This window comes from Ranitomeya variabilis, chromosome 5 (assembly GCF_051348905.1).
Source record: "Ranitomeya variabilis isolate aRanVar5 chromosome 5, aRanVar5.hap1, whole genome shotgun sequence".
Taxonomy (NCBI): domain Eukaryota; kingdom Metazoa; phylum Chordata; class Amphibia; order Anura; family Dendrobatidae; genus Ranitomeya; species Ranitomeya variabilis.
The window spans coordinates 196,643,362-196,669,888 of record NC_135236.1 but is presented as its reverse complement, the minus strand read 5'-3'; the positions used below and the strand labels follow the sequence as shown (position 1 = coordinate 196,669,888).

The 26,527-nt window shown below is 42.3% G+C and overlaps 1 protein-coding gene across 2 annotated transcripts in view; it reads right to left on the bottom strand.

Annotated features, from left to right (window-relative positions):
* CEP152 (centrosomal protein 152) overlaps positions 1-26,162 on the bottom strand; it is a 60,336-nt gene extending 34,174 nt beyond the window's left edge. Inside the window, exons 1-18 of one of the 2 annotated variants that reach the window (XM_077263712.1) lie at positions 26,016-26,162; positions 25,030-25,149; positions 22,415-22,521; positions 22,270-22,333; positions 21,852-22,193; positions 18,272-18,443; positions 16,823-16,963; positions 16,571-16,710; positions 9,982-10,182; positions 9,685-9,832; positions 8,705-8,796; positions 8,453-8,607; positions 7,880-8,087; positions 7,626-7,742; positions 5,615-5,745; positions 2,229-2,357; positions 1,993-2,128; positions 1,724-1,909 (exon numbers count right to left, since the gene is read on the bottom strand). In XM_077263712.1, the coding sequence (XP_077119827.1) occupies positions 1,724-1,909; positions 1,993-2,128; positions 2,229-2,357; positions 5,615-5,745; positions 7,626-7,742; positions 7,880-8,087; positions 8,453-8,607; positions 8,705-8,796; positions 9,685-9,832; positions 9,982-10,182; positions 16,571-16,710; positions 16,823-16,963; positions 18,272-18,443; positions 21,852-22,193; positions 22,270-22,333; positions 22,415-22,521; positions 25,030-25,119 (2,559 nt within the window). In that variant the 5' untranslated portion in view covers positions 25,120-25,149; positions 26,016-26,162. The remainder of the gene's footprint in view (positions 1-1,723; positions 1,910-1,992; positions 2,129-2,228; positions 2,358-5,614; positions 5,746-7,625; positions 7,743-7,879; positions 8,088-8,452; positions 8,608-8,704; positions 8,797-9,684; positions 9,833-9,981; positions 10,183-16,570; positions 16,711-16,822; positions 16,964-18,271; positions 18,444-21,851; positions 22,194-22,269; positions 22,334-22,414; positions 22,522-25,029; positions 25,150-26,015) is intronic. The other variant, XM_077263713.1, reaches the window with a different exon arrangement.
* Between the last annotated feature and the right edge of the window lie 365 nt (positions 26,163-26,527).

The window sequence follows — 26,527 nt, the reverse complement described above, 5'->3', positions numbered from 1 at the left end:
AGCACTTTGATTGATCGTTTGCTGCAGAAAGTACCATCAATGAAAATGCCGGGGTGTGTGCTTACAGCCATCACTCACAATATAGACTCTGCATATACCCCATAACTGAAAGCTGGCGGATACCAGGAGGAAATAAGTTTGTTTTCCCCCAGTAGCCACACTTTCATTAGGCCGGCTGACCAGCATTCAAATGCTATTTACCTGCAGATAGATAGCGTTTTCCGAAGTGACAAGTTCCCTTTAACTTCTCTTTTGGTAGTACAAAAGGAAAACACAACAATGACTGGCAAATTTCCCCAGAAATCACGGCCCGAGCAAGGAGGGTATTAATCAGAGAGGCAGCACAGAAACTAAAATGTAACCCTGAAGGAGTTGCAGAGTTCCCAAGCAGAGACTGGAGTAAATGTCCATATGATCACAATAAGCCGTAAACTCCATAGTAGTGGCCTTAATGGAAGAGAGGGCAGAAAAAAGCCTTTACATACACATAAAAATTGTAAGGCTCATTTTGACTTTGCCAAAAGACATGTGGGAGACTCCCCGAATGTATGAAGGAAGGTGTTGTGGTCAGGTGAGATCAAAATTGAACTTTTTGGCCACTAAGGTAAACACCATGTCTGGCACCAAACCAACACAGCTCATCCTCCCAAGCACACTCGGATAACACCTTATCCAAGCATGCTCGCTCGTCGCAAATGGAAATCTCATAGAGACTTTTCCAAAGCGACTTGCAGCTGTAAGTGGAACAATAGGAGGCTCTACAAAGTACTGACTTTAGGGGCTGAACAGTTATGCACAGACTAGCTTTCAGTTATCTATCTATATATAAGAGGCATCGTGATTACACACTAATCCCACACCCTGCACAGTAGGTCCGCCCCCCACACATCACACATAATCCCGCCCCCCCACCCCATTATTACACACAACCCCGCCCCATTATTACACACAACCCCGCCTCCACATTACCACACACAATCCTGCCCCCCCACGACATTACCACACATAATCCTGCCCCCCACCACATTACCACACATAATCCCACCCCCCCACATTACCACACGAGGCTCCGTCCCTCCACATTACCACACGAGGCTCCGTCCCTCCACATTACCACACGAGGCTCCGTCCCTCCACATTACCACACGAGGCTCTGTCCCCACACATTAAATTACCATACGAGGCTCCGTCCTCACACATTACCACATAAGGCTGCATCCCCACAAATTACCACACGAGGCTCCGTCCTCACACATTACCACATGAGGCTGCATCCCCACACATTACCACACGAGGCTCTGTCCCCACACATTACCACACGAATCCTGTTTGCTTTTGATTTTACAGTGTGAATAAAATGTATTAGTATTATTCTGATTTTTAATTATTATTGTTATTAACTTCATTTTAAGTTAATTTTCCACCTGCGTAAGCGCTATTGAATGTTGTCATCATTTACTTTAGTTTAATCACTAGCAGCGTTAATTAGATAGCAATGAGCATGCCGAGCGTTAGCTGGCTGGAAACAGCTAGTTTTATCGTATTTGTTGTTTGTGTCACAATAAAAAGAAAACCAAGTATTTACAGTTGTAGGCATGTTCTTTACATGAACTGATGCAAACCCTCAAAAAACAAAAACAAACAAAAAAAACAGCTATAACAAAGTTAGATCATATCATCAGAATATTCACTATATCTACGGGGCTGAATTTGCTCCACATACCTTCTGGTGCTCCTTTATCCAGCTGTCTTTTGCCAGTGTTATCTGTGCATCCAGTTGTTGCTTTATCGTGCATTCCTTTTCCCACTGAGCCTTCTCATCAGACAGAGACGACTGGTACTTTAACTCTAGCTCTGTTTTTAGAGCTTGCAAAGTCATTTCTTTGTCTTGTATCAGTTTTTCTCTCCACTTGCAAAAATAAAAATAAAATAAATCAAGCATCTTTGGTCATAACACATTTTATATTGAACATTTCAAAATATCCCATGTACCTTTTCTTCATTCAGCTGAAACTCTTTCTTCAGACTCTCTCGGACATTATCTTCTAGAGCATCCTTCTCTTTACAAACTGCTATATAACATTCCTGCACTGCCGTCATCTCATTGGTCAACTCAGCGATTTGGGATCTGCATGGAATTATGAAAAAGGGCATGAAATTATTGACCACACATATTGGAGTAAAGCTAAAGTCCTATACACCGACAACCCATTAATACAGAGTCTTACTGTAAATTAGTTATTTTAGTGTCGTAGGCCTGACTTAGCTGTCCCTTCTCTGCTTCAAAATTTGCACTCAACTCCATCCTCATGTGGTTCTTAATGTCCACGTGATGCTGCTCATACATGCGCTCACACCTGGGAAGACAACGATTTGTTAGTCCACATCCTATTTGAAAATGTGTCCAATAATTACAGCGCTGCACATAGTTAATTTAAACCCTTGAAATTTGAACTTTCTTCCCATTCTTCCAAGACATCGTAACTTTTTTTTTTAATTCCCTATTGGCCTGGAGAGCAGTGAATATTCATTAATAGTGGGCACACGTGTAAATCACAGCTGCCGGTTTCCTGCAGCAGCAGAGCGATCAAGTATCCCCACTATTAAGGAAAATGAATATTCACTGCTCGCCACAGCCATAGTCCTGGGTGTGGGAGCATTGAATATTCCCGCAGCAAATGTTTTTGTGTGTGGGCGCATGGCAGTGACATCATACGCTGCTAACATGCTGTAGTCAGCTACCAGCATCAGAACAGGACGCCACGCTGCGAGGGAGAAGAGGGAAGGCGAGTAGAATGTTTTTGTTTTTTTTTTATATGTGTGGCGTAATGGGGGCCAGGTATACCAGGATGGAGGGCTATATGCATCAGAATGGAGGGGCATATATATCAGGACGGGGGACATTAGTACAGAATTGGACGACATTACCTTTATAACAGTGTCAGAAGCAGATTCCCCCTCCATAACAATGTGTTATGACCACACTTTTTTGCTTCAATTTTTCTTCTATTTTCCTCCTCTAAAATATAGGTGCGTCAAATGGTCCTGTGCATCATCTTATATATAACGTATTAAAAAATGTAGAACTTTGTAAAAATAAAATATTTCTGTCATTTTCTATAGTAGGAGCTGTAAAAGGTCTTGCCTTTTAAGAGACAAGATGTAGTTTTTTTTTTTTTAAGTACCATTTTAGATTGCTTTTAATTAAGGATTTTTGGGGGAGGTGAAATAACCATAAAATACCTAATTCTGGAGTTTTGTTTTTTTTATTTACTGTATGTGTTAAATATTTTAATAATTTTGAACGGCTGGGACTTTTACAGATAAGAATATATCAACTATGCATATTCTTTATTATTTCAAAAAGGGCAGACACTTGAATTTTAAGGTTTCTGAAAATGTTTAAGCTTTTTTTTTTCCCCCATTGTACTATTTTTTTTTTTATTTTTACAGTCTCCACAGAGGACTTGAACAATGATCACTTGATGGTTTGCACAAAACACTGCAATTCTGCAGTCTGAGCATTGTCAATTTGCCAGTCTCCAATGAAGACCAGTCACAGGTATCGGGGAGATTGAACTGCAGTAATCAGTGCTCGTCGTTGGCAATGTATCCAAAGGTTATGATCACTTTAGACGGCTGATTCGGGCCATTAAACATTTGCGATTCAACTATATACAGGTCCTTCTCAAAAAATTAGCATATAGTGTTAAATTTCATTATTTACCATAATGTAATGATTACAATTAAACTTTCATATATTATAGATTCATTATCCACCAACTGAAATTTGTCAGGTCTTTTATTGTTTTAATACTGATGATTTTGGCATACAACTCCTGATAACCCAAAAAACCTGTCTCAATAAATTAGCATATTTCACCCGGCCAATCAAATAAAAGTGTTTTTTAATAACAAACAAAAAAACCATCAAATAATAATGTTCAGTTATGCACTCAATACTTGGTCGGGAATCCTTTGGCAGAAATGACTGCTTCAATGCGGCGTGGCATGGAGGCAATCAGCCTGTGACACTGCTGAGATGTTATGGAGGCCCAGGATGCTTCAATAGCGGCCTTAAGCTCATCCAGAGTGTTGGGTCTTGCGTCTCTCAACTTTCTCTTCACAATATCCCACAGATTCTCTATGGGGTTCAGGCCAGGAGAGTTGGCAGGCCAATTGAGCACAGTAATACCATGGTCAGTAAACCATTTACCAGTGGTTTTGGCACTGTGAGCAGGTGCCAGGTCGTGCTGAAAAATGAAATCTTCATCTCCATAAAGCATTTCAGCCGATGGAAGCATGAAGTGCTCCAAAATCTCCTGATAGCTAGCTGCATTGACCCTGCCCTTGATGAAACACAGTGGACCAACACCAGCAGCTGACATGGCACCCCACACCATCACTGACTGTGGGTACTTGACACTGGACTTCAGGCATTTTGGCATTTCCTTCTCCCCAGTCTTCCTCCAGACTCTGGCACCTTGATTTCCGAATGACATGCAAAATTTGCTTTCATCAGAAAAAAGTACTTGGGACCACTTAGCAACAGTCCAGTGCTGCTTCTCTGTAGCCCAGGTCAGGCGCTTCTGCCGCTGTTTATGGTTCAAAAGTGGCTTTACCTGGGGAATGCGGCACCTGTAGCCCATTTCCTGCACACGCCTGTGCACGGTGGCTCTGGATGTTTCCACACCAGACTCAGTCCACTGCTTCCTCAGGTTCCCCAAGGTCTGGAATCGGTCCTTCTCCACAATCTTCCTCAGGGTCCGGTCACCTCTTCTCGTTGTACAGCGTTTTCTGCCACATTGTTTCCTTCCAACAGACTTACCATTGAGGTGCCTTGATACAGCACTCTGGGAACAGCCTATTTGTTGAGAAATTTCTTTCTGGGTCTTACCCTCTTGCTTGAGGGTGTCAATGATGGCCTTCTTGACATCTGTCAGGTCGCTAGTCTTACCCATGATGGGGGTTTTGAGTAATGAACCAGGCAGGGAGTTTTTAAAAGCCTCAGGTATCTTTTGCATGTGTTTAGAGTTAATTAGTTGATTCAGAAGATTAGGGTAATAGGTCGTTTAGAGAACCTTTTCTTGATATGCTAATTTATTGAGACAGGTTTTTTTGGTTATCAGGAGTTGTATGCCAAAATCATCAGTATTAAAACAATAAAAGACCTGACAAATTTCAGTTGGTGGATAATGAATCTATAATATATGAAAGTTTAATTGTAATCATTACATTATGGTAAATAATGAAATTTAACACTATATGCTAATTTTTTGAGAAGGACCTGTACAAGCTGATCAGCGGTCGTTTACTAGTTTGATTAGAGAGTCTGACAAATATTCTGTACGTACAGAACAATTGTTAATACGATCTTTCTTTGCCCGTTGATTTTTAAGCCTGCTGAAAAATCATTACACCCGATGAAAGAGCATTTTGCTCGTTTGTTGTGCGATTGCCAGCCTGTTTAAAAGGGCCGATAGTTGAGAACGAGTGTTCCTACAAATGCTCGCTCCCCCATTATTGCCAAGTCTAAATAGGCCATTACAGCTGAATGTATATTTATCTCCTCAAATTAGGACAGAAGCACAATACACCAAGATTCGGCTGGCACCTTTCAATAGATTCCTTCTTATCCTTATCAAAGTCTTCCAGCATTTGTCTCATTTCACTGCAAAGTTGCTGGTTCGCAGCCTTCAATTTTGCCTCATTTGCGGTCAGTTCATTGATACACAGCAAATGTTTCTGCAGAAAATACATGGAAACAATATTATTACTATTACAGCGCCTTTTATTCCATGGCGCTTTACATGTGAGGAGGGGTATACATAATAAAAAACAAGTACAATAATATTAAACAATACAAGTCACGACTGGTACAGGAGGAGCGAGGACCCTGCCGGCGAGGGCTCACAGTCTACAAGGGATGGGTGAGGATACAGTAGGCGAGGATAGAGCTGGTTGTGTAGTGGTTTGGTGGTTACTGCAGGTTGTAGGCTTGTCGGAAGACGTAGGTCTTCAGGTTCCTGTTGAAGGTTTCCATGGTAGGCGAGAGTCTGATATGTTGTGGTAGAGCGTTCCAGAGTATGGGAGATGCGTGGGAGAAATCTTGTATGCGATTGTGGGAAGGGGAGATAAGAGGAGAGTAGAGAAGGAGATCTTGTGAGGATCGGAGGTTGCGTGTAGCAAAGTACCGGGAGACTAGGTCACAGATGTATGGAGGAGACAGGTTGTGGATGGCTTTGTATGTCACGGTTAGGGTTTTGTACTGGAGTCTCTGGGCAATGGGGAGCCAGTGAAGGGATTGACAGAGGGGAGATGCTGGGGAATAGCGGGGGTATGAGAGGATTAGTCAGGCAGCAGAGAGTTTAGAATAGATTGGAGGGGTGTGAGAGTGTTAGAGGGGAGGCCACATAGCAGGAGGTTGCAGTAGTCAAGGCGAGAGATGAGGGCATGGACTAGGGTTTTTGCAGATTCATGATTGAGGAATATACGGATCCAGGAAATATTTTTGAGTTGAAGTTGGCAGGAAGTGGAAAGGGCTTGGATATATGGTTTGAAGGAGAGGTCAGAGTCAAAGATTACCCCGAGGCAGCAAGCTTGTGGGACTAGGGGCGAGTGAGCAGCCATTTACTTTAATGGATAGGTCTGTTGGGGGAGTCGAGTGAGATGGGGGAAAGAAAATGAATTTGGTTTTGTCCATGTTAGATTAGACAACTAAAAAAAAAAGAAAAAAAAAAAAAGAATTCATTAGCTAGCCAGTGTGTGTTGTGTGTTGTATTAGTTACAGACATATATTTTTTCATTTATTGAGACAAATTCAAGTTACTTCTGTGTTAAAGAGGTACACTAGAAAAATTAAACATTTTTTTTTTAAATCCACATTACATCAAACACTATAAAGGCTCATATCCATATTTCTGTTTGATTGCCACGTCAAAAGCTTTTTAGAACTACTCACTGTGAAGCTGATGCTGCTTCTGAGCGCTCCCCTCCCTTTCTTGGATGCTACTTTAATGATCAGGGGCGCAATTTTCTTCTTGCGCTTTATGGAAGATAGCCTCCTGACAACACCTAATTTCCAGTGGGTGCCTGTTTCTTTGTACAGTCATGGTTTGTTCAGCTCTGAAGCCACACTCACACTGTGCTCCCTGCTGGTTCTTCACAACTTGATATTTCACATACAAGCAGTGAAGGTGCGGGTAGGGAGCGCAGAACGCGCCATGACAGTTCACAGAATGTAATGTCATGGCTTGTTCTGTGCTTCTTGGCTAAACATTCACAGCGATCTTGTATGTGATAAGTAAATGTGCATGTTGGAAGCTAGGAAATGTCACATACAAGCTGTGAAAGAGCAGGCAGGGAGCACAGGGAGAATGAAACAAGCCATGACATCAGGCTTGGTCAAGAGCGGTCTTCCATAAGGTGCAACAATCAATCCAAGCACTCTGATCAGTGAAAGCAGCATCAGTATCACAGTAAGTAGCTCTAAAAAAGCCCATGAAGTGGCAATCTAGAACAGTAAAATGGATACAAGACTTTATAGGTTTTTCTGTAACATGGATGCAAATACATCTTCGTCTCACAGAACTTAACAAATATACATCTACTGCTTGATATTCAACCTCAATTTCTTGCTGAAGCTTTTCCACTTGCAATCTACGAATCTCCTGGTTTGTTTCTGCTCCTCGACTATGTAAAGATGCAGATTCCAATTGACTATCATGGTTCCTTGAATTGGCCTAGTGAGCGGAATAAAATAAAATAAAAAAGTACAATCAAAAGAAGGTCCTTCATTGCCATCTAAACATGTACTGTGCAGTATGACATACAAAGCATCCATCCAGAGAGACACCAAGCACTAGGAATAGACAATCACCTTGCATTCCTTGGCCTCTTTTTCAGCACTTTCAAGTAGCTTTTTCAGTTCCTCAGTTTTTGATTGATACGCTTTCAGATCTGATTGCAGCTGAACAATCTGCTGTCGCTTTGTTTTATTACTGTTCAAGCAGCGTTCAAGCTCAGCTTTCAGCTCTATAGCAATGTCATCAGAAGAAAGGTCCTTTCTGAGACCAGCATGCATCATCCTTCACATATATAACACAAGATAATAAAAAACATCAAATACTGGAAAACATTGTAACAAAAGTAGTGCTGGAAAACATACAAAAACACACGTGTACCAATTCCAAATATGTGCACCAAGACGAGGAAGCAGTCCTGACCAATAGGACCAACAACTGTATTTTCAGTCCTACCAAGTTCTACATGATGACTTCTCCATGACATGCATTGACAATAGTCAATAAGTTTTTTTTGTTTGTTTTTTAAATGACACAGATTGAGCTTTTTTTTTTGTTCTCAAACATGTCTTTAGACATTCATTTAGATGGCATTTTTTTGCAGGAAGAATAGCTAAAAGCTATACATAATTTAAAACATAAGAAATCACCTGTTGAATTGGGATTTCTGCCAATTAACTTTCCTAATGCCCAGATCCACATAGGAGTCAGATAGTTCTTGTTCCTCTTCGCCACTGATGAAAACGCCCATCTTGGCAGCAGACTCATACATGGTAATTTGCTCTTTTAATTCATTTATTTCTGCCTAAATAAGAAAGATATTACTTTTACCATGTAGGCATCTTTCAAATGTGAAAAACTAGACAAATACAAACATCTTTTTCTAAGAAATAAGTACTAACCTGCAAAGCCTTATTCATGCCATCACCCAATAATTTGGAAGACTGCAGCTGTTGAAGCTGAATCCGTAACTGAGTGGCCTCCTGAATCGAGCCTAAAAAAGGTTGAACAAGAAAATGATCGAGAAATTCTACTCAGATAGTTAGATATGTAAAATATATTCCTACATTGGATGCATTATTTAGCCGTACAGATAAATATGAAAGCACAAGTACCTTCAGGGCAAAATATAATCTGAACTTGTTATGGTCTACATGTGCTGCAGACATGGCGGGGTGGCAGCGTTCTCAACAGTCATGATTCCTGCTTGGTCTCCAACTCATATTATACATGGCTTCAATTAGTGTTTCTGCTGCTGTTAACACAGGGCAGCAATCAATCTACAAGTTCCCTCTATAGAAGACATGTGATTGGAGTCTGGGTAAGATATTAAACAATGTCTCCAGCACTGGTGGAAATGATGAAGTAAAGGGTTGTTCTAGTCTTCTGAACTCTACAGCAAGGTGCATATTCTAAAATGGTTTTATGTGGCCCGCTGAAGGCACACAACAGCTATTCGGTTTATTCCAAACAAGGATCCATTACAGCTTCGCCTGCTATACATGTTCTCACTAGTGACAAGTGCGCGTGTTCGGACAGGGTGTTAGCCAAGCACGCTCGTGTGCTAACAAAGTGTCTCCGGCATGCTCGAAAACTATGTTTGGGTCGCCGTGGCTGATCGACAGCTGCAACACATGTAGGGATTCCCTGTTTGTTAGGCAACTCCTGTATGTGTTGCGGCTGTTGTACAGCCACGACAATTGGAACATAGTATTCGAGCAGGCTGAAGACACTGCTAGCACACGAGCGTGCTTGGTTAACACCTTATCCGAGCACGCTCGCTAATTAATAGTTCTCACCCATTTCCGTTTTAGACACACAAAAAAAAATAGCAAAACTAATATAACTTTGCACATAAACCGATAGTAAAGGCCATCCTCACCTGTATGTAAGAGATTAGCACATTGCTTTTGACTTTCTTCCAGGCTCTTGGTCAGGCGGTTTATAATCTCTGTTTTTTCCAACTTGATTTGTTCTTGGTTTCTCTCGGAAATTTTCACTTGTTGCTCCAGGCGATTACAGATTTCTTTCTATTGATACATAAGTATTATGAAAAATCATTAACAATCCAGATAACGAATACTACAGGTCAAGTACATATAACTTTAGAGGTATGGCACCAGACCTCAGACATGAGACCAAGCACGTCATGTATTAACATGTGACTCACGGATTATACCTGCTCGGTAAGTGCGCCATTAACCTCATCCAGCGTCTGCTGCAGGGAAAGCAATTGCTCCTCGTTCTTCTTTTTAAGCATGGATACGACAGCCTCGTGCTGTTCTCTAGCTCTGAGGATCGAGTCAGAACGTCGCAGGTCCATGACTTGCTGCTGCATACTGTCCATTGCCAGCTTGGCAACTTTCAGCTCCTTCCTTAACTACATAAATGAATGAAGAATTCAGCACAATTAGGTTTGAAGCAATTTTGTTTCTTTTTTTTTTTTTTACCAAGTGCACCACAATGCTAATATTAATTATAACATGTCACATCCTAAAAGAATTAGCAACATCATTATATAAACAGGTTCCGTCACATGCAGCTACTTGTATAAGGGTGCTTTCACACTGCGTTCAGGCACCTGTTCAGTGACTCCGTCGGGGCGTGCATCCGAACCCCACACCCAAAATGGGATTCGCAAGTGTGCGCCGACGAAATCATAGACCATAATGATGCCGACAGAGCGAAAGCATGCTCTGTCGGGCATCGTTTTCAGGTATATTTGCCTACTGGAGATGGATACACCGACATGAGCACTGGTAGAGGGAGGGAGGTCTTAGGGTACGTTCACACAGGACTTTTTTGCTGCTTTTTTTGGCTGCTTTTTTTTAATGCTAATTTAGGTGCGTTTTTTTGGTGCGTATTTGGTGCGTTTTTTGGGTACGTTCACACAGGACTTTTTTGCTGCAGATTTTTGCTGCAGTTTTTTGCTGCAATTTTTGCTGCAGTTTTTTTTTATGCCAATTTTCAGCTGCTAGGACACCTCACAATGGCTCTTCACACCTTACTACCAGGAACTCCCTCACAATAGATCACAATCAGGACACCTCACAATGGCTCTTCACACCTCACAATGGCTCACAATGGCTCTTCACACCTCACTAACCACACCCCTAAGCTCTTGGCTGTGAGATCCCTTCCTGCTGGCCATGCTTTTCTGCACAAAAAACGCAGCAAATAATGCTACATGCGTTTTTGCAGCGTTTTTTTCATCACCCATTCAGCAAAAACGCTGAAAGAAGTGACATGCCCTATGTCCAAAAAAAGCAGCAAAGCAGAAAATACTGATCAAACAAAAAACCAACGTGTGTGCATGAGATTTCTGAAATCTCATAGGCTTTAATGGTACTGTAAAAAGCAGCTGAAAATTAGCATTAAAAAAAAGCAGCAAAAAAAAGCAGCAAAAAAGTCCTGTGTGAACGTACCCTTAGACGGCTTTAGTATTCTGTAGTCTTAGGCTGGGTTCACATTGCGTTATGGCTGTACGTTAAACGGACTACGTTACACAGCGGCATAACGCGGTGTAACGTAGTCCGTTAACACCGCCATTGAAAGCCATGTCGAACGCATCGCTAGCGCACGCCCACAATGGGCGTGTGCTAGGCGATGTGCCGTCATTGAGTGACGGACCCGAGACGCGGGCTGCAGCGTTTCCGGGTCCATCACTGCTAGCGCAGATGGAGCTAGCCGATGCTCTATCTGCGCTAGCGCTGTGCCAAAGTCTGCACTTGCGTTAGCGCAGTCCGTTAGCGTATGCGCTGAACGGACTGCACTAACGTAATGTGAACCTAGCCTTAGGCCACATTTACGTGCCAAGCATGTCCACCACCATGGAAGATATAACCTTAACACTGTATTCAAAAGTAAGCAAAAATCAGCATATCAAATATTTTATTGTATAAAAACAGGGCAATACATATGAAGTAACAGGTGGGTATACCAGGAAATATATATGATTAATTGGGATTTCATTATACTAAGTGTGTGAGCTGCTGCTGATTAATATATGTAACAACACTCAGGGGTTAAACAAGGAATTTATACAACATATAACGTATGAAAATACGTTCCATTACATATTATCTTCATATATGTTGTATATATTTTTTGATTAATCCGAGTATTGTTACATATTATTCAGCTGCAGCGCACACATATATGATCAATTGGGATTTTATTATAATATTCTCCAGGTATAACTTTTATCTCATCTATATTTACCAATTTTTATATATATTTTTCCATTCACGCACACCCTTCCCCCTCCCCTATTTTAGATCTTTTTTTAATCAGGTCTCGTGTTGCATGTTAATTTTGTCTTTCATAATTATTTAACTCAATGAAACATTTGATAAACTGATTTTTGGCTACTTTTGAATACAATGTTTAGGTTATATATTTCCTGGAATATACCTCAAAGGTTGAAATTAATAAGTGAACACGGTGGACCCTTAGACAAGTATGTTAAGGGATCAATGACTGAAACAATTCTCGCCAATCTGTGCAGCCTCATACTTGAAAGCATCAGAGTCCAAAAATAACCTAACTGAGTCCAAAATAATAGTTCTGACAGGAATTAAAAATGTATGCTCCAAGAGAGAGGGCAAAAATACAAAACAAAACCCCTTTAGAAAGGGTCCACATTAAAGCAGTCAATCCAGGGGTTATGTATGGATACCAGGGTACTGTATTCAAAATTACCCCTGGACGGTCAGCAAAAATAAAACTTTGACTCAATGTCACTCTCTTTTTCTCTGAAAAAGACCCTAAAGGGGTCAAGTTGCAGTTGACGATGACAGTACTCCCTGTGACTACTAAGGCTAGTGATTTTATCGCCATATATGTTAGAGAACCCTTTAAATTCACAATAATTGCAAAACTGATATGCCTGATTAAAAGGTGCATACGAAAAAAAAATAAAAAACAGCCAGTAAAGTTACTATCAAAGAAATTAGTATTAAAAAATTGCTAAAGTATGTTCTGCAGGAAAAATTATAGAACCAAGTCCAACTAGCTTTTGGTCTATGTCGTGCATAGATGGACCGATTTCTCCAGAGGGAGAGCAACTCAGTGGAGTTGGAAAAAACACAAGGAATCTATCAGCCATATCTTGTAGAAATTAGAATTGCCTTTTAGTTTAATTAGATTTAATTGGTTATACATAACAAAACCTAACATAAAAAACAAATTTTCATTTGGGCCACTCAGGGCCTCATGGAATACAATAACCAGAGAATTATAATACCGCTCTTGTATATCCAAGTTGATCACAGATGCTTTTAAGATAATTTATACGCTATACTCTTTTCTCTGTTTGATGTTAAAGATATATCAAGTAGAAAAAAGACAAACGAGAAACATACCACAACATTGGTGAATATCGCTACCTAAGAAGGATATATAAATTCTATTAGATATAAAAGTAGAAGACGGAGGAAAAGGAGAAGATCATACAAGGGATATGACAAACAAAGGGAGGACAGGGTGGGGAGGAGTAAGGGGGGGGGGGAATATTTAGTCCATGTTTTCCCTATTCGGGATGATAAATAATGTGGATCAAATAAGTGTTTAGGAGGGGTGACCAAATCAATTATTTCCCAGTATTGTGAAGTCTTTTCTTTTCAGGAAAATAAGGAAAAAGAATTCGGGTGAGTTCCTAAAGAGAATCCAGGGGTGCCACAACCGAACAAACTTTATGTTGTCACCCGTGGCTTCTGCTGATAGATCTTCCATATGACAAATAAACAAAATTTGGTCCTGCCATTCTGACATAGATGGAGTGACCGATGTCCGCCAGTGTCTAGGTATTATTGTACGTGCTGCCGCCAAGCAGAATCTCAAAAGAATACATTTGTGTACCTATAGGGCCTGGGAGCATAGATAAGAGGGCAATCTGGGGGGAGGGAGTGATTCTTTCCCCTGAGATATTACAATATGCGTTAAATACTCCATCCCAAGAAGGTCTGATTTGGTCACAATCCCACCAAATGTGCAAATCGTGCTCCACTTTGTTCCACAACGCCAACACATATCTAGTATCGAAGGGAAGATCACATGTAGCTTTGTTGGGACCCGATACCATCTGGTCAAGATCTTGTAATTCCTCTCCTGAACGTACCCGGCCCCCAACATTTTGTGCGTAAACAAAAATGCTTTCTGCATATCCTCCTCCGAAAAGGTAGTCTCCAGTTTGGTTTCCCATGCATGCACAAATCCAGGATCCACTGAACAGAGTGAATGGATTAATAGTCTGCATACAAGGAAAATCAAATGAGAGGGAGGTGAGCTCTGAAGGAATAGGTTCTCAAATGGTGTTGGTGACACCGGTAAGGAGTGCCGTCCCCTCTTCTTCCAAAGATTTATAAACGATTTCAACTGCTCGTATTCTAGCCAAGAGAATTTTTCAGTAGGAAAATTAAGTTCTGAGAAGGGAGGAACGACTAATGCGAATATCGTCATCACTATTCCAACAGAGGAAATTGTCCTTTGTACAACCCGGCGGAAATTCAGGATTTAAAGGGCCACTGTCACCCCCTCCAGCCGTTATAAACTAAAAGAGCCACCTTGTGCAGCAGTAATGCTGCAGTCTAACAAGGTGGCTCTTTTAGTTTTTGATTCAGTTATTCCCTCAATAAAGCGTTTTAAAATTTGTACAAAATAACCTGTCCTTAGACCTGGAGGCGGTCCGAAGCCTCCTCTGTGAATCTCCCAACGGCCGTCACTCTTCTCTTCTGGGGATGTGGTCGCCGCCCCCTGAGCGCTGTTTCTTCTTAAATCCGGCGCCTGCGCTGTGCGTGCCTGCCTGGGGCAGGCGCAGTCTTCATTGTCCGTCATAGGTCAGATGCAGGGTGCCTGACTGCGCCTGTGCCGGCAGTGCGGTCACCCTGTTGCTGAATCCCCGCCCCGCACTGTGTTATTCATTATGCACAGTGCAGGGCTGGTATTCCTGGGCATGCGCACTGCGCTGTTCAGACGCTCCCCCGGTCCCCCGCCTTCCAGCGTTGTTATTTGCGGCTGCTTCATTCCAAACGCTGGCAAGGAAACCTGTATATTACGGCAACGCTGGAAGGCGGGGGACCGGGGGAGCGTCTGAACAGCGCAGTGCGCATGCCCAGGAACCCCAGCCCCGCACTGTGCATAATGAATAACACAGTGCGGGGCGGGGATTCAGCAACAGGGTGGCCACACTGCCCGCACAGGCGCAGTCAGGCACCCTGCATCTGACCTATGACGGACAATGAAGACTGCGCCTGTCACAGGCAGGCACACACAGCGCAGGCGCCGGATTTAAGAAGAAACAGCGCTCAGGGGGCGGCGACCACATCCCCAGAAGAGAAGAGTGACGGCCGTTGGGAGATTCACCGAGGAAGCTTCGGACCGCCTCCAGGTCTAAGGACAGGTTATTTTGTACAAATTTTAAAACGCTTTATTGAGGGAATAACTGAATCAAAAACTAAAAGAGCCACCTTGTTAGACTGCAGCATTACTGCTGCACAAGGTGGCTCTTTTAGTTTATAACGGCTGGAGGGGGTGACAGTGGCCCTTTAAGAAAATGGGGGTAAGCGGACTGTATGGTCTTGTCAAACCGTTTTTGCATCTCAACTGATCCCATATCCGCAGGGCTGCTTGGAGTAAAATCTCCTGGTTTGCTAATATTTCACCATTAGTTTCCATCCACGGAAGGCATTGTGGGGGGATAGATGAATACTCCTATTCTATTTTGACTCACTGTTTGCAATCTTTATGAAAATGCCAGTCAAAAAGATGTATTAGTACCGAGGCCTGGTGATACCTCTTAAGATCCGGTAGACCCCACCGATCCTTAGATAGAGTGAGAGTCTGGAGTTTTATTCTTGGTCTAGTACGCTTCCATAAAAAACTAATCAATGCTGATTTAAGAGTTCTGAAAAAGCTTGCTGGTGGGATAATAGGAAATGACTGAAATATATAGAGGAATCTGGGGAGGATATCCATTTTGAATGTACTGTATTTATGCGACCAAACCATAATAATGGTTTTTTATCATAGCTAGCAAAATCTTTTAGGGTTGTCTCTAGGAGTGTATGGTAGTTTAGAGAATATAACTTACCAAGATTGGAAGGGATCTGAATACCTAAATATGTAATTGTATCAGATTGCCAGCGGAAGGGAAAGTTAGTTTTCATACCCTGAATATCTATTGATGAGAGAGAGGTTTAATGCCTCAGTCTTAGAGTAGGTAACTTTGAAGTTACTTAGCAATCCAAATTGTTCAAATTCTTTCATTAAAGAAGGGAAAGTAATGAGGGGTTGTGTTATGTATAATAAAAGATCGTCTGCATATAGAAAAGTTTTATACTGAATGTGGCCCACGGATATACCGTGCACACTGGGGTTGTTCCTAACTGCAATTGCCAAGTGTTCCATCACTATTACATATATTAAAGGGGACAGAGGGCACCCTTGTCTTGTCCCATTGTGAATTACAAAAGGATTAGAAAGAGTCCCATTAGCTCTTACACAGGCAGATGGACGTGTGTGTATAAAGCCATTATCTTATCAAGGAAACCCTGTCTGGAAATGATTTTTTAGATTACAGCATGAAATCTAACAGGCATGTGGATACCACTCACGTACACATAATCATAGAATATTCCTAGGATACTCCTCTTACATCTTATGCCCTAATACTGCACATGTACATAAATTGACTAAAACAATCCAGTCATATAGACTTGAACTTCCCGGCTCGGACAGGAAGTGAGCAGATCCTCAGTAATATTACTTACCTGCTCGTCATTTGTGGTCAGACCATTAACGGTCTTCTCCAGGGCAGTAATCTGGCCTCGTAACTGAAGCTCTACTTCTTTGGTATTCTGAAGCAAATTCTGGGATTCTTGAAGACTCATTGCCACTCCATCTTTTTCATCTTAATATTGGAAAATTGTAAGAAGCATTTAAAAGAAAATTATAAATCATTTTATAAGTAAAGTTTCCCAGAATTATTCCCATTCCCCCAAGATATTATTAGCGTATGTCACCTTTCACTATAGTAAGCTGGTGATTGAGGTATCTCATGTCTCGCTCACTTTCTTCCAACTTGGCACTTAATTCTTCTAGTTGTCTCCCTCTCGCCTTGTACAGAACTTGTAACTGCACAAATTGTATATTATTTGATGTACCTAAAACGACATACAATGCCATTACACAGGTCTGCGACTGAAAAGGCTGTTTGATTATTTTCATATAATTTCCATGTGTTTCGTGTTTTGACAATGAAAAAAAAATATTGAAAAAAAAAAAATCCTAAAAGCCACTTATTTTCTTTTTCCTTTAACATCAATAGGAACTGCGTGATTGGCTGGCGGCAAACAAACAGGCAATCCCCACATGTATTCAAGCTGTCTAGCAGCCGCAAATCATGCAGCTGCGTCGACACAAACTAAATCTCCGAGCACGCCAAAATACTCGGAGACAACACGAGCGTGCTCAGAAAAACTCAAGTAACAAGCATGCTTGGAGAAACTCGAGTAACGAGCATGCTCGCTCATCACTAGTTATAGAGAAAGTTTTAGGCAACAAAAAAATCATTGGATGAATGCTGAAAGCATTTCAAACTTTAGGTTGCCTCATGAGTTTGAAAATGGATTTCTTCCATTCCCATCTTGATTACTTTACAAAACATCTGGGAGCTGTGAGTGAAGAGCAAGGTCAACGATTCCACAAGGACACTGAAGAGATGGAGAGAAGATACCAGGGAAGATGGAGCATTACAATGATGGCAGACTACTGTTGGACGCTTCAGAGAGACATTCCAGATGCTCCTCACAGGCTTAAATGTACCAAGAGAAGCCTCACGGGGGGAGGGTAAGTGTGTGTTAATGAGCTCATTTCAGTTCAAAGATGATTTTCATGAAACATTTGTAATAAAATAATTTTAGAAGTCTATTCTCATTTATTTTGCGGTGTTGCCTTGTTTAACATAGTTACTAGTGATGAGCGAGTGTACTAGTTGCTCGGGTTTTCCAGAGCACGCTCGGGTGGTGCCCGAGTAGTTATGACTGCTCGGAGATTTAGTCTTCATCGCCTCAGCGGCATGATTTACAGTTACTAGACAGCTTGATTACATGTGGGGATTCCCTAGCAACCAGGCAACCCCCACATGTACTCAGCCTGGCTAGCAGCTGTAAGTCATTCAGCTGCCGCGATGAAAACTACATCTCCGAACACTAACAAATACTTGGGGACCACCCGAGCGTGCTTGGGAAAACCCGAGCAACGAGTATACTCGCTCATCAATAGACCTAAATTGTCAGGAAATGTGATGTCCTATGACAAAACGGAGGTCATTTTTTGATTCAGAGCAGCAAAAAAAAAAAAAAAACAAAGATTACATGGAATGACCAAAACATCTCTTGAAATTTTATTTTTTGCAGAACTGTGTTAGCAATGTTTGGAAATCCAGACTGATTCTTTACCAGGAAACTTACATTCACCAGTGTCCAGGAACTCTCTCTGCAGGTCCCCATACTTGTCATCTCGTCTTATAGGGTCCTGGTTGGCAGCTACATCTTTCCGGGTCACATTTAGTTGGTATGGATTGTATTTCAGCTGAATGCTCTCTGACGTGTGATGGCCATTTCGCTCTGCAGCAGGGAATATCTATAGAAATGGCAAAAATATTAAATCCACTCTAAAGTATGACATTACACTAAAATATTGCAAAAACATGTCAGCATTGGCATAACTACACAATACACAAGCAACAGATTTTCCATTTCAGACGGATATCGGCTGACAGCTTCCCTCTTACTGACCCGGTATAATGACTCAAAGGGATATTCCCATCTCCAAGATCCTATCCCAGTATGTAGTAGGTGTAATAATAATATCAGCAAATACCTCCAATTAGAAATGTACAGAAACAAAGACTCAAGTCCAGAAACCATAATCACAAATTAGTCCTGTCAGAATCACCCAGAACTAATTGTGATAGTACCCTGACATACTTCCTATTGTATACCCACCACAAGAAATGAAGTATAGAAACTCACAAAATCACAATTAAAAAAAGTATATTTATTAAACACTAGACAAACAAAATATGATCCAATAATATTCCAATGATATAATCATACAGAGTTGTTTGAATATTAGATAAAGGTGCACCAAAAAACGCTATGTGTCGCATCATGGAGGAGGGAAAGGCATGGGTTCCAACCAGACTGAATCCCAGCAGTCACTTATTGTAACAGCATAAAGTACCAGGCCCCCTGAGGAAACTGTGGGCGAAACGCGCGTAGGGGCGTGTGTCGGCATTAATGGAGGAGAAGGGTAAGACTTTACTATGGGACTAATTGTCCTTACTGCATGTGTGAGACTTTGTGTCACTGGACCATGGGGTTTATCCTTGTTATATCTGTGCAGTAGTGGATCCTTGTAGTGGCTTGGGTAGTTATTGTGCACTGGCACTTTATGTTGTTACAATAAGTGACTGCTGGGATTCAGTCTGGTTGGAACCCATGCCTTTCCCTCCTCCATGATGCGACACAGCGTTTTTTGGTGCACCTTTATCTAATATTCAAACAACTCTGTATGATTATATCATTGGAATATTATTGGATCATATTTTGTTTGTCTAGTGCTTAATAAATATACTTTTTTTTTATTGTGATTTTGTCAATTAGAAATGTAGTATAGTTTTTCTAATTCGCTTTGCCTCTTTCCTCATGTGCAGGACCTTCGGTATCTATAGTTAAGACCACTAGCAACTAGCTACCGTATATACTCAAGTATAAGCCGAGATTTTCAGCCCATTTTTTTAGGCTGAAAGTGCCCCTCTCTGCTTATACTCGAGTCATTGTCCCAGGGGGTCAATGGAGCATCTTATGGGGCCATCAACCTTTGTGCAGCATTATGTGGGGCATAATATTCTATGGAGCATCTTAAGAGGCCATCATTAACCTTTTGTGCAGCATTATATGGGGCATATTTTAATATGGAGCATATTATGGGGCTCATCATGAACTTTATGGAGCATTATATGGGCCCATCATGAACTGTATGGAGCATTATATGGGGCTCCTGATTCAATATGGATATTCAAAAACACTTAACCAACTGATGTCTCAATTAATTTTACTTTTATTTGTATCTATTTTTATTTTTGAAATTTACCAGTAGCTGCTGCATTTTCCACCCTAGGCTTATACTCAAGTCAATAAGTTTTCCCAGTTTTTTTGTGGAAAAATTAGGGGTCTCGGCTTATACTCGAGTATATACGGTAACTAAGGCCGGGGTCAGACTTGTAAGTGTGATGCGAGAAACTCGCGCATCATTACAAGGCACTGCCGCCGGCACATGTATTTCTATGCAGCTGAACACTCCGGTCCGAACTGCCGGCAACAGATTGATGCGTGAGTTTCTCGCATCACACTTGCAAGTCTGACCCCGGCCTAACTATCACTATATCAGTGGTCATAACCATGGATATACTAAGGTACTACAATGCATGCACGTGAGGAAAGGTACGAAGCGAATAAAAAAAAAAAAACTATACAGCATTTCTTATTGGAGGTATTATTATTACACGAGACACACAGATCTCCCCAGCTGCTGCAGGAATCCAGCGCTGGGGAAACCATGTGTGTTCCTGTTTAAGTGAAGGACTATTCATGTGCTGCTCCCTGCTCAGCTGACAGGTGGGCGGGGAAGTGGATAATGAATATTCACTGCACTTTAATCATGGGGAACATGTGGTTTACCCAGCACTGGATTCCAGGCAGCTGGAACATTTTTCTGCCTCCTGCAAGTGGGATCACAGTGCGATCCCACTCGCTGCTGCCCCCTCCCCACATGCTACATTCCGACCATAAGACGCACCCACACTTTCCTCCCAAATTTGGAGGAAAAAAAGTGCATCTTATGGTCGGAAAAAAATACGGTAATTTGACAGCTTACAAATGCTATGCAATCTATGGCAGGATAAACTGAACACACTGATATATACAGTGGATTTCGTATGAGGCCTGATTCAGACATCAATGATTTTTACAGGAAGCAAAACAAAAAAGCGATTTCCATTAGGGTTTTAAATCCAATTTGTATTAGTGTTTAGTTTTTATCAGAGTTTCATCAATAATTTTCTCATGTATGGGTAATTTTGATCCATTAGTCCAATCACAAACAGACAGCCCCTTTTCTAACTACCTATCCTCCCCTCCAGTGGCAGCGCAGTAGCAGGCACGGGGCGGCACTGGCTCTCCCAGGGATCACATGACATTGTTATGTCATGCGACCCCTGCAGCCAATCAGCACTGGCTTCACTTTCCTCTTACACGGATGTAATTGACATCATGAGGTGGTGAGAGGGCAGCAGCGGCTCTCACGTCATCCAGATGTCTTGATTTATCTGAAAGAAGGGAAGCGTGAAGTCAGCACTGACTGGCCTCAGGGATCGCGTGACATAACAATACCACACAATTAAAAGTAGAGTCGGTGCTGATAAAGCTGGAACGGCGCAGACACCAGAGGTGAGCATAGGTGTTATTTTACTGGGGGCAAACACAGGGAGTCGGAAGGGGTTGTCGAAGTAGTGGGCAACCCCCTTAACACTTGTCTGAGCAATGTTACTGTCTGAGACTTTTATGGCATATAGCACAGCAACAGTGGCACCGTAACTTCCAGGACCCCTTTAAATCTAGAAAAAGAGGATCTCAAGAGAAAATAAATGTGGCACTCCCAGTGGTAGTCTATGTGGCTTACTGAGAATACCGACTGTTTCATTACACCCCCAAACTAAATAGAAGATAGCCGCCAACATGCTTGGTCACCTCTCCACCATATTGGGTAAGGAGACCCCCATCCTGCCTATATATAAGAGGTTTCCAGAGAAGGCCGCACAGTGCATCATTAGTACTTACTAGTCCTCGATATGCCGGAGCAACAACCAGACACAGACAAGCATCAAACAGGTTTGGGTTTGGAAATCAGCAGAGGATTGAGTTCTTGGGGTTCCACCAGCATCATCCTCAGACACATGATGACTTTAGATAGATGTTCATTACTCACCTGAAACTTCTCATGCTTATCCTCTGGAAAGCCTTCATCCATCGGATGTGCACTATTGGTATAAGGCTGAAAGTCCTCTGGCAGATGATATAACTCACTGGTTGAACAATGGTCAGGGCCATCATAATGATTGTCACTGTGAAAGGTTCCTAAATTCGATTCCTCATTTGCCGATTCTTTGGGGTAGATATAATTATTAGGTAAGAGAGTTTCATCTTTGTCTCTGCCAAGAGCTCCCCACCCAGTGGGCTTTATTTCGTCCACATCTTGGCTTCTAGGAGATCCATTTTGTAGGCCCATATACTGAGCAGACTTTGTTCGGTCACTATAACCAGTTTGACACTGATAAGCAAGAACAGATAATCCATAAGAACAAGAAATCGGAAAGCTGGAAAAAAAAAGTCTTGATTGTACCTACATTTTGATGATCAGATCTTTCTTCATCATTTTCCCAGTGTTCCTCGGGATTCCAATGAGGTTGCCTTGAAATGGAAAATGCAGTTGTCAGAAAGCAATTGTGAAAATGATATGACAGTGTCAAAGCAAGAAAAGACGTTACTTACTGTTCAGATAAGTCATGGTCACTACAGTCACTGAAGTTTGGCTCTGAAGATGAGCAGAGGCTGTCATCAAGCATATCATGAGGAAGGTCTGTTAATAGCTGCTGCAGCTGTAGGGAGAAAAGGCATCAATCTAAAAAATGACATTGCTTAGAGCACCAGATGTGAAAATTAGATTTCATACACTAATATCTGGTGATGTAAACCTTCCAACTACGATCCAATAAACTCCCCATCATCAGGTCACTGCGCGCTGCATACAGAGCATCACCTGAAGGACGCAAAATCACACCTGACTGGTGAGGGGTTCAACTGCTGGGAACGCCACCGATACGGAAATGCCCCATCTGAATGGGGAAGTGTACAGACATGCGCATCACCGCTCTAGTCATTCTCTATGGGATAGTGGTGGTACAGTACTCGGCTTTCATGGCATTCCCATAGGGGAAAAATGGTACATATGCTTGACCAGTGCTCCATTCAGACAGGGCTCTACCCAGCAGGCGGACCCCACTTATCACACGTTATCATGGATAGGTAATAACCTTTTAGATAACAATGTGGCATCTCGTGTACAGAATTTCTAGTCATTATACTACCCAGAACTGGAGGTTAAAAGGCATTGTAATTCAAAGGGAATCCTTAACTAACCCAGACCCGCAAATGAACATCACTGTACATCAGACTGCAAGCAGATTACCACAATCCAGAGTACAGTACGTCCCAGGGATGGCATGGGATCAGGATTTGTGCCCATGCAATTCAGCAGGAGCCGGCCATCATCCACAGCAGAGTTCCTGCTGCATGTGCTGGAATTGGAGCATTTTAACAGCTCAGATAGTAACAGCAGCATATGAGGAGTTTGACAGAAGAAGGTTCCTCCCTTTATCAACCCATCAGCACAGCAAGAAAACGGTGTGCCCATGGTTCATATTGCAAAAAAAAAAAGTTCCGAAAAAAGGCCTCTGTGTGTGCCATATACCTCAACCTATCAGATCCCGCCAGAGCCTGTTTATCAAACACACTGACATGCTAGAAAATGCCCTGCACTACATAAGTAGTAAAGTGTATCAATGTATCATCACATGTCCTAGTCCCCATGTGGGACTTATAAATATTGTAGGGAAAAAAAAAGGAGCACACCATCATTTTAGTGTAAAAAAAGCTATTTTAAATAGCCCATTTGTGTGCAATGTTTCTGCTCTGTGTGTGAGCCTTTTTCAAGCTACATATACGAGGTTTTCAGGTACATGGAAAATATAAATACACAAGATCGCATAGCTGATATTGTTGCCTCCTTATTGACCAGTCCTATAAAACTTTTATATATCCACAAGGTTAATGTTTTTGTTCATCTCTCCTCAAAAATCTAAAAAAGTGATCAAAACATCATATGAATCCCAAAATGTTGACAATAAAAACAAGAGCTCTTTACACAAAAAAAACAAGCCCTACAAGCCCATATTCCAAACTGTACCCAGAAAAGGAAAAAACAGTTAAAGCGCTCACAATAGGGCATGCAAAAGTGATTTTCTTGTGCAAATATAACAAAACAACACTCTTTAATAGCATTGACACGCAGAATAAAGAGAACGCCATCAAAAATAAAAGTAATTCCAGATTAATTGTTGTCATGAGAACCCAAAAAAGGTACTAAAATACTAGATTGTCCCACAAAAAACAAGTCCTCACCAAACTCTGTCTATAGAAAAATAAAAAGCTATAGCTTTCAAAATTTGGTGACCCCCTCCCAAAAAAGATTTTTTTAAATAAAATACAAATAATTTTTGCGCAAACGTAGGAAAAACATTGAAAAAATATATATCAATTTGGTATTGCTGTCATTGTCAGAACCAACAGAATAAAGATGCTAATGGTTCTTTACAGTGAATAATGTAAAAAAATATAAATAAAGTTAGAATTTATGCTTTCGTCCATTTTGCTTCTTGAAAAGTGTAATAAAAAGTGATAAAAAATTGCCTGCATCATAAAAATGCACTGATGAAAATTACAGTTTATCATGCAAAAAATAAGCCCTCAAACAGCTTTGCTAAAGAAAAGTGCTCAGAATATGGTGACACAAATATAGTACAAAAAACAAGTTCTTAAATAAGAACGTCGCAGAAAAAAAAATTTAACAAAAAAAAGTTATGGGTCCTGGAACGCGACAATAAAATAGTTTGTCATAAAAGCCAAAACGGAGTTAAAGACTAGAAACAACACCTACATGTATAATATAAAAAATAAAGAAATGAATGAATGAATCCAAAAAATTAAAATATTGCCCCACTTTTAGGGGAAAACCTGTAATACTAATAAAATTATTTCAGAACAAATGAAATACTTTGCCTAACGCTCGTGGAGCTGGGATCACTGACTATTTAATACTTTCACCAGACAAGAAATAAAAAGAATAAGGAGCACGGTACATCACAGAGGTAATTACTGCTGAGAGCAGACGGGTCAGGTAATTGATCCCCAGGGGAATTGCAGGTGTGCGGTACAGGGAGCCAAGAATGAATGGTGCGCTGGGTTCAGATTCTACCGTTAATCCTCCTCCCTATTCCAGATCAGAAGGGACAGGAGGCGGCGGTGCCATCCGGGGCCGCAGGCCTCACCTCCTGCTCTCGGGCGTAATCCTCCTTATCATACTCCTCCTCGTCATCGTGCTGGGTCTGCAACGCTCCACTGTCAAAGTCCAGAGACATCGTGATTCTGAGCGGTCAGATACGGAGACGCTGGGGGAGAGAAGAAGCATTAGCGACATAACGGCCAGAAGTGACAACGCGTACTGAGTACAGGGGAGTTACCACAAGGAATCAGGGGCCTATCCTCATCTGTTAAAGGGAATGTTCCCAAGCGCACACTGCGGGAGCAGAAATACGGTCCTCGCTCAGCTCCTGAGTGACACATTGTGCGATCGTGGTGGTCGGAGATTTCATTTCCTGACTTTCGGGCTGATAATGAGCATAGTCTCTATTCACACATCAGCATTCGCCACAAGCAGGCATCAGTCAGACGTCCCCTCCTGGCGCTGACGCACAGTACTGACGTGAGGCCCTAGGTGGTGGTGGCGCCCTCTAGGAAGGTCGCCATCATTTACCCCGATTATTTCTGTTCTCCAGACTGGAGAATAAGCCGCCCGTCTTGTGAAATCTGCTCCAAGGTCTCAGGCGGAGCTGTACAGTCACATTACAGTCTACGGCCCCCCGGAGACCCCCGTCCTCAGCCCTATAAGGGTCCCACAGAATATGGTGCACGCGGAGGCAGTGACTGGAGAGGAGACGGCGGGGGTCTGACACCCAGCACAGCCACTGATCAGTGCTGCCTCATTATCTCCCATCCACCTGAGTGGCCCTAACCCCGGGGCCCCACCAGGAGCCACAGCCCCCAGGGCTCCACCTACTGCTATGGGACTCTTGGGGAGGACTACCCCGAGCCCAGCTGTCAGCCCCACTCTACAGAACGACAGGACCCGAATGATGGACGCACAGCTCTCAGCAATAGGCATCCTGGTACCTGTAGTCCTACACCGGCTCTCACCTATGTACAAGCTAAGCAGACCCCCCGGATGCAGCTGACAGCGCAGCCAGAGCACACTTACTGCCCTCAGCGCCCGGCGGCTTCATGGGCTCCCGGCACCGTCACCACAGCAGCGGCACAACACCTGAAGCTCCCACTTCCCTCTCAACAGTCAAAATGGGAGCCAAGTCACTGATTCGCCAAGCACGGCTCTAAGTGACAGCCGAAACAACCAATCCAGAACCAGCTCCGGAATATTGTCACTCTATAGGGGCGTGGTAAACAGACAGAGCCTCCGCTAGGTAGTGACAGTAGAGTTAGGCTGAGCGGTACAGCCAACAGTCTCAAGCGGAAATTGTGGTGGGCGGGACGGTGGCGCCACAGGCAGCGGGAAGGTTGTTAGGTCACGTGATGAGCTGGTAGGCTGCGCAGCTTTGTGTAGGCGGGTATCAGCCAGAGTGAGGCGGCCGCCGAGAGAGCTCCGATAGTCCGGTTCATCCATGCGCACGGTTTCTCCACTCGTTTATTTACGCTGGGATTATTAGGGACTGTTACTTTACAGGCAGGAAATGTTTGGGTATTTCACACATTTTT